Source organism: Vespula vulgaris, chromosome 18 (assembly GCF_905475345.1).
Source record: "Vespula vulgaris chromosome 18, iyVesVulg1.1, whole genome shotgun sequence".
Lineage (NCBI taxonomy): Eukaryota > Metazoa > Arthropoda > Insecta > Hymenoptera > Vespidae > Vespula > Vespula vulgaris.
The window spans coordinates 965,948-980,226 of NC_066603.1; the positions used below are offsets into that span (position 1 = coordinate 965,948).

The 14,279-nt window shown below is 38.4% G+C and overlaps 1 protein-coding gene across 9 annotated transcripts in view; it reads right to left on the reverse strand.

Moving 5' to 3' along the window:
• The window catches only part of LOC127070428 (cell adhesion molecule Dscam2-like), a 191,560-nt gene that overhangs the window by 92,737 nt on the left and 84,544 nt on the right, over nt 1-14,279 (reverse strand). For all 9 annotated transcript variants that reach the window (XR_007784511.1, XM_051008382.1, XM_051008379.1 and 6 more), the window contains exon 3: nt 13,636-13,728. Coding sequence is in view for 8 of the 9 variants with exons in the window: in XM_051008382.1 (XP_050864339.1) it covers nt 13,636-13,693 (58 nt within the window). In the remaining variant the exon portion in view is untranslated. The remainder of the gene's footprint in view (nt 1-13,635; nt 13,729-14,279) is intronic.

Below are 14,279 nucleotides of genomic sequence, written 5' to 3' on the forward strand. Positions count from 1 at the left end.
GTAATATATCGTCTTTCAAAAGTGTTTTTGCATATCGAGCACGTCTGCTAGATATTTCTTACTTTTCGTATTTTTCGAATCGAACTAACGTCAAAGAGATCGTTATTCCCGAATCCACCTTCGAATGCCCTTTTCTCTCTCTCTCTCTCTCTCTCTGTCTCTTTTTTTTTTATCGAGATAAATGAAAAAGAAAGAAAAGGAAAAAACATAGCATTTAAAAATCGTAGTAGCATTTTAAAAATCCAACCGGATTCAGAAATAAATATGACAAATTTTGTTTCCTTCTTCCTCTTTTTCGTTTCTTGATTTTTATTTGCTTTCTTTTCTTTCCTTTTTTTTCTTTTGTTTTTTTTTTTTTTTAATAAAAGTAAGAGCAAAGGTGGGTGGGTAACAAATTGAACGCGTTTATGTAAATTCCTACCCATGAGATCCGACTGGTTGGTACCTGGTGGCAAAAGGAAATTTAAAAGGAAAAAGACAAAAAAAAAATAATGAAACTATCCACGTGTGGTAAAGACTCTACGATCTAACAGAAAAGAGAGGAGAAGCTATAAAAGATGATGCAGAGAAAAAGAGAGAGAGAGAGAGAGAGAGAAATATATATATAAGAAAGAGAAAGAGATAGAGAAACGCGTTATATACCGAAAGCCATAAAACTATCCGAAAAGATAGGATAGTAAAAAGTTTGAGAAGCACTGCTGCCACGTCCTTCTGTTTTACACAAAGTATTGCTTTTAGCGAGGTAAGAATGAGAGACAATGAGAGATAGAAATGGAGAGAGAAAGAGAGAGAGAGAGAGAGAGAAAGAAGAGTTATTACATTTCTCTCGCAATTCAAAGTCTTTCCGCATATGCAGACGCTGCAATTACGTTGAGAAAGAGAAGAAAGTTATCGACTTCTCGAAAGGCCATTATTGTAAAGAACTGGACGTTTTCAGTTACGTTTCTCAAGCTTTTCTTCCAATCCCGTTTTATTTCTCTCTCTCTCTCTCTCTCTCTCTCTCTCTCTCTCTCTCTCTCCGATTCGAAAGAGAAAGAGGATAGAAACGGGTGCGGTTTGAAAGTACGGCTTAATTACTCGCACCGTCTATTAACGGTGCAGAACTGTGCAATTAACGATATGGGGTACTCGTTAGTAGAACGAGCTGCTCGCCGACTATCCGCGAATTATTAGCGTGTCTGGTAAACAAGCCTAAACGATATGAACTAGCGTGTGAGAGGAATAGAAAGAGAAAGAGAGAAAGTGTGTGAGAGAGAGAGAAAAAAAGAGAGAGAGAGAGAGAGAAAACGTAGGTACACACGATATGTAGGATTATATAGTTTCCTACGCGTTACAAAAGCAAGCAAGCAAGCAAGCAAGCAACCAGCCAACCAACCAACCAACCAACCAGTCAACCAACCAACCAACCAACCCACCAACAAGGTGAAATATACAAGGTATATCGAAATAAGCAAAGAGAGGTATGAGGTGGCTCGAATTTCGTCGTCATGACGACGCGAGAACTCGTTGAGCTCTCGGTATTCTCGTTGCCATTCATTCGACGAACGAACGAACGAACGAACGAACGAACGAACGAACGAATCAACGAACGAACGAACGTTCGTAGGTACGTACGAACGACGAACTAGCAACTTTGGCCCCTTTGTCGAAGGGTGCAAAGTGAAGAGAAAAATTACGTGGCGCGTGTAGACGCGTTAAAGGGCCCTTTTTTGTCACGTCGATTTAACGTCCTCCCATCGCATATTACATCGCAAGCGGTAGTAACAGCACCAGCAGTAGAAGCTGTGACACCAGTCAGCCTCCTCTTTTCGTTAACACGAGCGACGACGGCCAAGAGTTAAGCGAAATGTGAGAGGGCGACGATGTACATATCACCAGCCTCCTCTCCTCACTTTACTTCTCCTCTCCTCTCCTTTCCTCTCCTCTCTTCTTCTCATCGCTCCTCTGACGTTATATATAATACGTACGTACATATATATATATATATATATACCTCCTACCTACGGTTTATCGTTTGCTCTTTATGAAAAGCTTTCGTTAAACGTCGGTGACGCGCGCTTCAATGCGAAGATGGCAAAGCGCGAGCGACCTCGTCTATCTACATCTCCTTCAACGTGGAAACGAGAAAACTCCTTTTCCGTGTTGATACTACACCATTTCTCTCGCTCTAACTTCTCTACTTCGTGCGAGGCGAAGGTGTGTCGTTCCGTCTCTCTCTTTCTTTCGTTCGTTTATTTCTTCTCTTTTGTTCTCTCTCTCTCTCTCTCTCTCTCTCTCTCTCTTTTTCTCTCTTCTTCTTCTTCTTCTTCTTCTTTCATCTTCTTCCATCTCTTTCCTTCTATGTCTCTATCTTTATCTCTTTCTCCGGTTCCCATTCTTCTCGGACTCTTCTTATCCTCGTCAAGACCATCGACCGTGTCCGAGACACCGTAGCTCGCGCAAATTTGTTTATTTAACACTTTACCTGAATGAGAACGAACGACTGGGCCGGCGAGCCTGCAAATGCAACTGCACCGTGTCTATCTACATAAGTGTGTATACCCAACACCATTCTCTTCGAGACTTATTTTCTCTCTTTCTTTCTCTTTCCTTTTCTCTATCTCTTTCTCTTTCTCTTTCTGTCTCCGTCTCTGTGTATTTCCTTTTATTTTTCTATCCATTCATCTTTCCATTCTTCGTCGTTCCTTTTTTTTTCTTCTGTTCTTTTCTTAAATGTATCAGAAATGTATTGTATTCCGTCGCGAAATATTCGACAAATATTTCCTTTCGATTAATCCGCTTGCGTCGACGTTCGATTAATTAATCAATTAAATAAAACGTTGTTTCCTTCTTTTTTTTTGTTCATAGGTCAAAGGAAATTGTTGTAATTAATTTTGTTAGGGAATAATTCGAGCGAATTCTCGTTGGCATTCGACGTTCTGCAAACGAAATTTGCCTTTGTCTCGTAATATTAGAAAGCTCTCTTGCTCTCTCTCTCTCTCTCTCTCTCTCTCTCTCTCTCTTTCTCTTTTGAAAATCCTCTTTACGTTACGAGGATGAGGATTATCTCAGGTAAAATTGTATCTGTTACGTAATTCAATTTAACGAAATAATTAATACTAAGCTCCCTTGTAATTTGCTCCATGCTTCGGTGGAGTCGTAGGGAACGGAAGAGAGAAAGAAAGATAGAAGAAAAGAGAAAGAAAGAGAAAGATGGGATTAGCTTGACTCCGTATACGTTCTTTCGATCTCTTCTTCTACGAGAGAATACGAGGGGTAAGAAAAGAGAGAATCGCTGAATAATTCAAAATGCAACGTCAAGTAGAGACAGAGAGAAAGAGAGAGAGAGAGAGAGTCGAAAAATCGATAGTATCAAAGTAAGAAAACGTATATATCGACTTCGAATAGAAAATTTTATCTTCTACGAAATACTTAATCTTCTTTCTCCAATGATATAGTATTTTTAAACTATAATCTATATAATATAATTATATAATATATATTGTTAGTTTAGTTGCCACTACAACTTAACTGAAGATTATTATTACATAATAAACCCGATACATCTAATACGATTCATAGATCAAAGATGATATTTCCAGTTCTAAGATAACCATTCGCGTCGGTGCGATTCTCGTAAAATCGAGAGAAGTTATACGAGAGCTATCTCTCGGCTCTTTATTACGGTCAAGTAGAAAATGCAAGCGTGCGTAATTCGAATTTAATATATTACGGCTATCCAGACTTTTTTACCAGTTGAAATATTATCCCGGACAATCGTTTTTAAATAGGATTTTTCGAGTGTCTGACAAAGAAGAGAAAAAAAAAAAAAATAAAGAAAAAAAAAATAGAACACAATTTAACACGATCTCTTTACCTCCGCGATATCGGGTGCGAATATTTCTTTTTTCTTTCTATCTTTTTTTTTTTTTTTCTTTATAATTAATTCTATAATTATAAAGCCAAAAAAGAAACGACGACGACGCCGAGGAAGAGTGAGGAGTAAGAGAAGAGTTAATAGAATTTTCAGAAAGCTACTTGAAAGCTGTTATTAACAAGTCTCGATAATAATCTTCGTTTGGTACGTCGAACTATATATACATATACTTACATATATATATATGTATATATATATATATATATATATATATATATATATATATATATATATACACACACACATTGTATATATAGTTTGGTAAGAAAAAAGAAGAGATGAAAGAAAAGGAGAGACGGTTTCGAGTGGAAAGCACCGTCGAGATCAAACTTTGGTGCCTTTGGAAAGTTCTTCCTCGCTTAGTTCTCCTTCTTCGTTCCCTTTCCCTTCGTACCTCTTTAAGTAGCGGACGATAGGGAGGGCGAGGTAAGGTTAGAGGGATTCCACCAATGTGGTCGCCGACAACTAGCCATATCGAAGGAATTCTCAGGAGAAGAAGGAAGTATCTACCTATCTATCTATCTACCTATCTATCTATCTATCTATCTATGTATCTATCTATCTGTCGGTGGAGAAGAGAGAATCCCGCAATTATCAAGCTGTGCCAGAATACAATGGCTACCGTTCACCTTCTGTCTCGCCACCCTATATATATATAGTTTTCCTCCCTCATCCCTTAGTTCTTCGATGTCCTTCCCTTATCCTTCTAGTCCAGTCTTACTACTCTATCCACTTTACTCTTTCCACACCTTACCGAAAGATCAGATAGAGATTTATAAGCGATAATCTCCGAATCGATGAATCGTCACCTCTCCGAATTGCCATTGGTAACAATAGTATTATAAAATAATAGTCGAATTATCGTAAACTCTTCAAAAACCATTCAACGCACTATTCTTTTTCATCGATCATCGACGATTATTTTTTTCATCGAGAAAAAAGCGAGTTCCACAGTTTCATTAATATCGTTCATTTTGTATTTATTTTTCGTTCATCCTTTTGATTTCGTTAAAAGATTGCGTATATTATATCTGTTTTTTTTTTCTTTTATTATAATCCTTGATATTACATCTTCACGATCGATTCAAATTGATTTTGACGATATACGTACGCGCGTGTATGTACGTACCATCTCTGTTTGAATTCGTAGTTATAATTTCGTTTCTTTTTCAATTTGTATTCTCCAATATTTATAATATCGATTAAAATTGTTCGCGTCTTTATAAATAATTTAAATGAATTTTCATGTATATATATATATATTCTCCCTAATTCAATATAACAAATTCACGTACGTTTGATAAAGTTTCAATGTATCATAGCAAAAGCGACCCTGGTATCTTTTCGATGGTACGTACGTACCCGAATACATTTTTAATTCAAAAATATCGAATTTATAATAAATATCCGACTATAATTTGATATATAAGATAGATTCGTTTGTCGTAATAAAACGGGTAGGGGATATTTTCGATTTTAAAATGTTCTCACGATCGGCCGATCGAAGAAAATGGCGCCCTTTATGGACGTAAACGCGATTATTAGAAGAGTCCGTGTACGTGCCGCGAGTATAATTCCGAGTACTTCGAGTTAATATCGTACGAGCGAGCTCCTACGTGCGTTATCGATCGATCCATATCGGTCTCGCCACCAACGAACGCTTCATAAAAAGTAAAGGGTACGTTCATACGTACGTACGTCCGTGTGTTATATCCGTGTGTCCGTCAATGTGAAAAAGAGAGATAGAAAGACAGAGAAAGAAAGAGAGAGAGAGAGAGAGAGAGAGAGAGAGAGAGAGAGAGAGAGAGAGAGAGAAAGAGAGAGAGAGAGACAGTTATATCCACGAGGAATCCCAATAAGTTTTTCCTCGAGGCTTCGATCCACAATCGGTTTGTATACGTGATTCCATATTGGTGGTGGTGATGGGGATGGTGACGATGGTAGTAGTAATGGTGGTGGAATCGTTCGCGAAAAATTCCTTTCACCACCGGAAATAATAACGCGTTGGACTTGGTCTTAAATTCTTACCGCTCTTTACTCCTTCTCTTCTTATTACTCCTCTTCCACTTTCTCATCTTTCTCCTTCTTCTTCTATTTCTCTTTTCTTTTATTTTTTTCTTTTCTCGTCTTATTCTTCTTCTTCCACTTCTACTTCTACTTCTCTCTTTTATCTCTTCTTTTTATTTTTTCTTTTCTAGTCTTCTTTTTCCTCTTCTTTTTCTTCTTTTTCTTCTTCTTCTTCTTCTTCTTCTTCTTTCTCGCTCTTTTTTTTTTGTTTCTTACTTTGTCGCACGATTTTTTTTCTCCTTTTACCACGTTATACCTCCACGTAATATCGTTCGATCAATTATTTACGACATTTTAGGGGATGATCTTTTTATTTTTATATATCGATATAATGAAAATGAGAGCGATCTGTAGATATGTAATTATAATTTTATTTTATTTCGAGTGTCGAATTTTTTTCTTCTTTTCATTATGAAACGATCAATTATTCTTACTCGAGAATAATGTATTTGTTTATGTTTATGTGCGCGTCTATGTGTGAGAGAGAGAGAGAGAGAGAGAGAGAGAGATATGTGTTGGTGTTTAAGTCAAACCACGGACAGAGTTTCTTAATAATAAATTCCATTGAGTGAGTAGGGGTAAAAAGGTTGAGAGGGAGGGAGGAACAGAGAGAAACAGAGTCAGTGTGTGAGAGAGAGAGAGAGAGAGAGCTGGGATGGAAAGTTGAAATTTTTTTCTCTATCTCGAAGAAAGAATTTGCGCGGGATCGTAATATTAATTAGATTTACAAACTTTCGTTTTGAAATGGATTGAGGAGGTGGAGGAGGAGGAGAAGGAGGAGGAGAGGGAAGAAGAGTATAGAAGTGAAAAAATGCCTTCTCCAGATATGCTTTTACATTGAGAAAAATCAACGAGGAGAAACGTTCGTTCGTTGCGTAACAATATATCGTTAGTACCATAGCTCTCTCTCTCTCTCTTTCTCTCTCTCTCTCTCTCTCTTACTCTCGCGTATATACACTTTCTATCCCTTCCCTCATTTTTTTCTTCTCGGTGGTAGAGTTATGAGAAAAAGTTTTTAACCGTAAGCGCGCGTTCCTCGTGTCTAAAGCGGCGTAATACTTTTTTCTTCTTCTTCTTTTTTTTATGGTTTTTTTTATTTTTTTATTGTGCATAGGTAGTACAGCTTTTACGTATGTACGTACATATGTGCGTGCGCGCGTGTGTGTACACACACACACACACATATATACATATATATACTCGAACAAACCGATGAAAATAACTGACCGTTTCGAAGTTAAAGGTCACTCTTTATATCTCTTTCTATCTCTCTTTTTTTTCTTTTGTGAAAAATAGTTCTTAATTATTTGAACATTAAGTAATTACTACTATATATATGTAAATACGCACGTGTGTACGTTAAACGTGTATAAATGTGTAATTATAAGGTATATTATTTATCGTTTCACATTTCTTTCTTCTTTTTTGAATTTATTTTTACAAGTTTTTCTAATATTTCTTGTTTGTTGTTTTTTTTCCTAGGTCTTTTTTTCTTGTTCTTTCCTTACTTCTTTTTTCAGTTTATTTCCTTTTTGCTTCGTCTTTTTTCCTATTCTTTTTTTTCTTCTTTTTTTTTCCGTTAGAGTTTAGCAATAGTGAGAAAAGTTAGTGTTCAAAGGAGGTGTTCAAAAAAAGGGAACACCGAATGTAACGAATAACAACGCGTTATATCGGTTAAAAAGTCCAAAGTATAAAGAATAACTGTGTGCGAGAGGAATTTCAAACGTTCGGAAAGTGCAATTAAAAAGGAGAGGGAGAAAGGAAAGAGAGAGAGAGAGAGGAGAGAGAGAATATAGAGGTCGGACGATTTGTAGGGTAGAACTTTTCGTTGCAACGAGAAAACGATCGATTGAACGATTTGAAATGAGAGAGAAAGAGAAAAACAAAAAGAAAGAAAGAAAAAGACAGAGAAAGAAAGAGAGAAAGAACGAGAGAGAGAGAGAGAGAGAGAGAGAGAGAGAAAACAAAGGCCGTGAAAAGCGATTGATGACAATCGGGAAGCAATTTCAACTCGGCCTTCTTTTAAACTCGCTATTCTTTTCGTTTCTTTTCTCGATGGTGGTACCTAGTGCGCCGAACTTGTTACGATTAGGACTTGGCTTGCGAAGTTTCGAGATTACCCTAGAAGAAACAGAGAAAGAGAGAGAGAGAGAGAGAGAGAGAGAGAGAGAGAGAGAGAGAGATAATAGAAAGAACGAACAGAAAAAGAAGTCTATCATGGATAATTATCAAGAAGGATTTTCTAATTACAAATTTTCCACAGTTTCCGCGATTTTCATCATTGTTTTACTTCCTCTCATTCTTCTACACTCTCGTTCGACCAAATCTCTAAATCTCTTCTCTCTCTCTCTTTCCTTATTTTCTGCTTTACCACGAGAGAAAAACTTTGACTTCAATAATCTCTTTTTTATCTTTCTCTCTCTCTCTCTCTTTCTTTCTCTCTCTCTCTCTTTCTCTCTTTTACTTCCCAAAGAACTGAAAAGCGAGAATCGACGTTAAGAAGGAATATAAATCGCGATAGATCCGTTCGATCCTCTTTCGTATTCGTAAATCCGAAGGATTATCGATTCGTCTTATAGCTCTAGGATCTTTCTTTCCTTTGGATCCTTCGAGCGCGAACCATTTTCTACTTTTACCTCTTCTTCTTCTTCTTCTTCTTTCTCTTCTTTCTTTTGCTCCTCCTCTTCTTCATCTTCTTCTTTTTCTTTTTGTTCCACTTGCCGCCTGGCAGTCGCGAGAAAATCCCGATAAGTCTTCTCGCTCGCGGCCAATCCAATCGTCGGTGTCGATTCGTCGTCAATGCCGGCTCGACCGAAAGCGAATATAGCTGAGTATATACCTTCTTTTCACTGACGTGGAAAAGAAGTCGAAGAAAGGGAAGAAAAGAGAGAAAGAGAAAGAGATAGATAGATAGATAGATAGATAGATAGAGAAGAGGTAAGAGAAGGATCGTGTCTCGTGAGGGCTCCTTTACGAGGATGTGCGAGTGCTGATAAATAAATAACGCGTTCGTTCGTACTTTCCTTCCTTCTTTCCTTCCTTCCATCATTCGAGAAAAAAAGTGAGAAAGAGAGAAAAAAAGAAGAAAGAAAGAAAGAAAGAAAGAAAGAAAGATAGAAAGAAAAAGAGGAGAGAAAAAAGAACAGGAGAAGAAGGAGAGAAGGAAGTAGTAGGTACGGTCAAGAGTCGGATGGCGAAGTAGTAAAGGAAAGTAACGCGAGCCCGTAAAAGAGAATCAATTCGATTCCCAAGTCGTCGTTCCCTCTCTCTCTCTCTCTCTCTCTCTCACTCTTTCACTCTCTATCTCTATCTCCTTCTCCTTCTCATCCTCATCCTCTTCCTTCTCTTCCTCTTCCTTTTTCCACGACTATCTCGTATCTTTTCCTCGCCTTCTCGGTCCACCCTCTCTTCCGACTGAGCACACGCCTGACTCCTCGCTCCACTAAACGAGAAAGAGAGAGAGAGCGAGAGAGAGAGAGAGAAAGAAAAAGAGGAAGAAATTCAGGCCCTCCCTCATCCTCTCCGTACGTTCCTTCTCTCCGTGCAACAAGTGCGCCTCGGCTCGCATCTTTAAGAAAGCTGCTGGCCGACCCTCCCTCTCGTTCAAGACGCCACCATTCTACGCCCAGATCCTCTCTCTCTCTTTCTCTCTCTCTCTTTTTTTTCCTGTTATTTTTTTCTCTTTCTTACTCTTTTTTAGTCCGATTCTTACTTTCGTCCTTCTCATCCTTCTCCTTCTCCCTCTTCGCTTCTCACATTTTCTTTTCACTCCTCTTACTGTAGCCAACAGCCAACCCACAACTACCTTCCAAATCACTCCCGGTACTCTTTACTTTCCAGTCACTCTTTCTTCCCTCTCTCTTTCTTACTTTTCTCTTTCTCTCTCTCTCTCTCTCTCTCGCTCTTTCTCTTCTTCTTGTTTTCATCTTCCTTTCTTTTTCCACTCTTTCCGACTTCCTTCCTTACGACTTTCAACGATCCTCCCGACTACCAAATCGATTTGAATTTTCTACTTTTCTCTCTATCTATCTATCTATATATCTGTCTATCTATCTATCTGACTCTCTCTCTCTCTCTCTTGTTCTTTTTTTATTTCTCGCTGCTTTTTATTCGATGGAAAGACAGCTTGGAGGATAGAAAGGGAGGAGGATTCATACATATGTGCATACGGCGTAAGCTCGTTCGAGCGAAGAGGAAAAGTGCCGATGGAACTTTCGAAAGAGGTCGGAGGTACCACACCTTCCTCTTATTTCTTCCTTTCTTTCTTTCTTTTTTTCTTTTTCTTTCATTCCTTTTCTTTCTTCTCTTTCTCTCGATGAAAAGCTGGACTGCGAGTGATTCCGAAGGAAAAAAAGAAGAGAGAAAAAAAAGAAACGAGAAAAGAAAAAAAAGGGAAAGAATGCTCCTGTATACGATTTCCTTGAAGAAGAAAGGAAAAGAAAAAAAAAAAAAGTAGAAAAAGAAAAAAGGAAATATAGAAGAGCCTCGTTGAAATGCCTGGAATTTTTCAGTTCAAAGGGATGACTTCTTTATTTATTTTTTCTTCTTTTCTTTTTTTCAAACCCACCTCCAAAAGCCCTCTCGTACTTTGTGCCCTTATCACTTCGCTACACGTCTTCCTTTTCTTTCGATGATTGTTACGAAGGCAAGGAGCTACCAAACGGATTCTACAAAGTACGATAACAAATTCCCTTTTCTATAATAATATTTAACGATGATGATAATGATCTATAATAAAGGCACACACATACGGTATATACAATCGAAATTGAGATCTACGGACGAAAGACCGAGGAAAAAATAAATGAAAATTTTATGATTATGGTAAAGTCTCTTAATGAAACGATTGAAAGGAGAATGGAGACGGAAATTAAAGGGGTTCATACGTTCGTTGACATAATCGAGTGAGTGAGTGAGTGAATGAGTGAATGAATGAGTGAATGAAAGTGTGTATGTGTGAGAAAAAGAGAGAGACAGAGAGAGGATATCACCTCCTCTCTCTCTCTCTCTCTCTCTCTCTCTCGAATATTACCTCTACGAAAAAAGAGAGTAGAAATGAGAGAGAGAGAGAGAGAGAGAGAGAGAGAGAGACAGGGAAGGGAGAGGAAGAGATAGGGGAAAAAGGGTTCGATTGTCATCCGACGAAACGCGTGAAATTTATCGGCGGTTTAATGCCCTTCGGGACGTTTATAGGGGCGCAATAAATAAAAGCCGATCGGTGTTACGGCAACGATCGGTCGAGAGGGTGTGAGGAAGAGGAGGGAGAGTTTTAGCGAGGATGAGAGAAAGGGAGAGAGAGAGATAGACAGAGAGGTACGTGCACGCGCGCACTCGTCCCTCTGTCCCTTCATCCCTCTATCCCTCTATACGTCGTAGTATCGAAAGAAGCATCGAGAACGAGTCCTCTTCGACTTTGTCCGCTTGGACTTCGTTCGATTCGATCGTTAAAAGTAATTTACGTGAAATAAGCTCTTTCTCTCTGTCTCTCTCTCTCTCTCTCTTTCTTTTTATCTTTTTGTCTGTCTCTTTCTGTCTATCTCACTGTCTGTTTGTCTCTCTCTCTCTCTCTCTCTCTCTCTTTCTCTTTCTCTTTCTTTCTCCAAGAGATATCTTTATCATCGTTACCCATTTTTAAGCTCGAGTATATACAGTTCTTCTTATCGATCGTCCTGATTTCAACTCCGTACAATTTTATCTACATTTATAGATATATAGATATATATCTATGGATAATAATGTCCGTAAAAATTTCTGACGGGTAAATCGGATAAAAACTCTATTCTCGAACGAAGTTGGTTAATGGTTAATCGACGCGATTCTGTGTACGGATATAATATGATCGTAACGTTTGTAATTAAATTTTCGTTCGTACTGATTATTATTATTATCATTATTATTATTATTATTATTATCATTATTATTACCATCATCATCATTATCGTCAAAGTTACTAATACGACCGATGATACTGATTTCAGATTTAGTGTGAACGAAAGTAAAAGAATTCTTCGTAAATTCGTAAATTTTGTTGTGCCATAAAGCAAGAGTACGTACGTACGTATACACGTTGAATTATCTTCGATATCTTTTATAGTAGATTTGTTAGAATTTTATGAGAAATAAAACCGAGGGAAGAGACAAGAGAAATTTCTCTCTCCCTCTCTCTCTCTCTCTCTTCTCGTCAAAGAATCACAGGCAGTTCGGTGAGTACTTTTAACGATCCTAACCACCACCTTCACCGAGAAGGAAAGTTATTAATGATCCAAGTTGGGAGAACGTACAGAGGAAATGTAGCTATCGAACGGAGCAAGTTTTTTTCTTTTTTCTTCTTTTCTTTCTTTTTTTTCTTTCTTTATTTTTCTCCTCGTTCTTTTTTTTCGAATCTTTTCTCTCTCTCTCTCTCTCTCTCTCATACACACAATGTATCCCACTCACTCTTTTTCGAGTTCACTCTTTCGGACTTCTTCGTCGAGTTGGTAGATCGGCTTACAAATTACGCCGAAAGTTCCTTCGGATAATGGATTCCGGAATAAATGAAACTGCCTGGCTATAATTTAAACGGATACCCCAGGAAAAGGTACTTTTCGTCACGGCGTGAGGAATGGCGAAGTGACTAGGAACTGGCAGAAAATCGATCGCTCGGACTTTGGCCGCTGACCGAGACTCGTCTCCTCTTTCTCCTCCTCCCTTCTCCTCATCCTCACATTCTCCTCATCCTCATCCTCATCCTCATCCTCATCCTCATCCTCATCCTCGTTCTCCTCCCCTTCGTCTGCTACCCTCGTGTTTCCACGTTGAAACGCGACTCGCCGAGAAATCCTTCTCTTTTCGTACACACACACACACACACACACACACACACATATACGTACGTACATAGATATACAACTATACCTATCCATCTGTATATGTGTAACGCAAAAAAGCTCACCGAGATTTATTCGCGGTCACGCTGCACGTAATCTCGACGGTTTATCGAACGTAATCACGTACGTTCGATCTTTTTCGTTTCGTTTCGTTTCGTTTCTTTCTTTTTTTTTCTATTTTTCCTTTCTTTTTTTTATTTTTGACCCACCTCCTCCATTTGTTTCCTATTTTTTTTTGTTCTCTCCGATTTTTTCTCCTCTTTTTTTTTGTCGTTTTTTTCCGATTTTAACGCCTACGATTTTAACCGATCCTCTTTTCTCCTTTTAACCCTGGCGACAGTATAAAAAACGAGACAAAAAGATACGATGCGTAAACGCGCGCGTCGCGAATCGTGCGATCATCCGTCTATTCATTCTTTTCTCCATAATAGATACGGATTCGACTTTACGTACGAATTTATTTCCCGTTGAAATATGGTAATGAAAAATAATGTCGAGTCGGATCGATGATAGAGCGATGGAATAAAAGGATATGTGAACGTTTTTGTCGGATCGTTGTTTTCACTTCTTTTTTTTTGTCCTTTTTTTTTTAACTATTTTCTACCTGTTTTTATAACGGGAACCAATTAACCAATTACATGTAACTTGTTCCTATTAAAACATAATACTAGTCGACATTTTTTATCGAGCATCCTCGGAATTTTATAGCAATAATAACAATATCCTTTATGTCCGTCCAAGAGATTTCCAGGATGATCTCCCATAGGTATTTGTGTTATTACTTACCACGAACAAGGATGAGGGCGCTGAACAGGAGCACGGTTTTCAACGGCCAACTGGCCATCCTGGCTTGGACCGTTACGTCGATTCAGCTTCCTCCTGAAACAATACAAGCGTGCTCAATCAATCAACCCATCCATCCAGATCCCCAGCCAACCTTCTCTCTCTGTCCCTCTCTCTCTCTCTCTCTGTCTTTCTCTTTTTCTCTCTCCCTTTCTCTTTCACCCACCCGCATATATATCTACGTATATACATCAGCTCTGTCTGCTTCCCTCAACACTCTCCACCTTTCGTCTCGTCTTTTCTGGCAGTCTGCCCGTCCGACCACCCCCACCCACCCACCCACCCAGCCCTCCATACTACCTACCATACTCTACAACGTATCGACAATTTTTTTTTCGCCTCTCAAATCCCTAGCCAGGGGTTTGTCCGCTCAATGAAAGTCCTGCTAGCGAGTATATATATCTACTTATATATTATACATACGTACGTATATGTGTGTGTGTGTCTATACGTCGCAAACATAATCGTAAAATATGCATACCCTTATTCGACTTCTCATATGCTTTTATTATATATATCTACTATGAAATTATCAAAGCTTACGTGTTATCGTACACGTGTTGTGTATCACGATCACGTATACATTT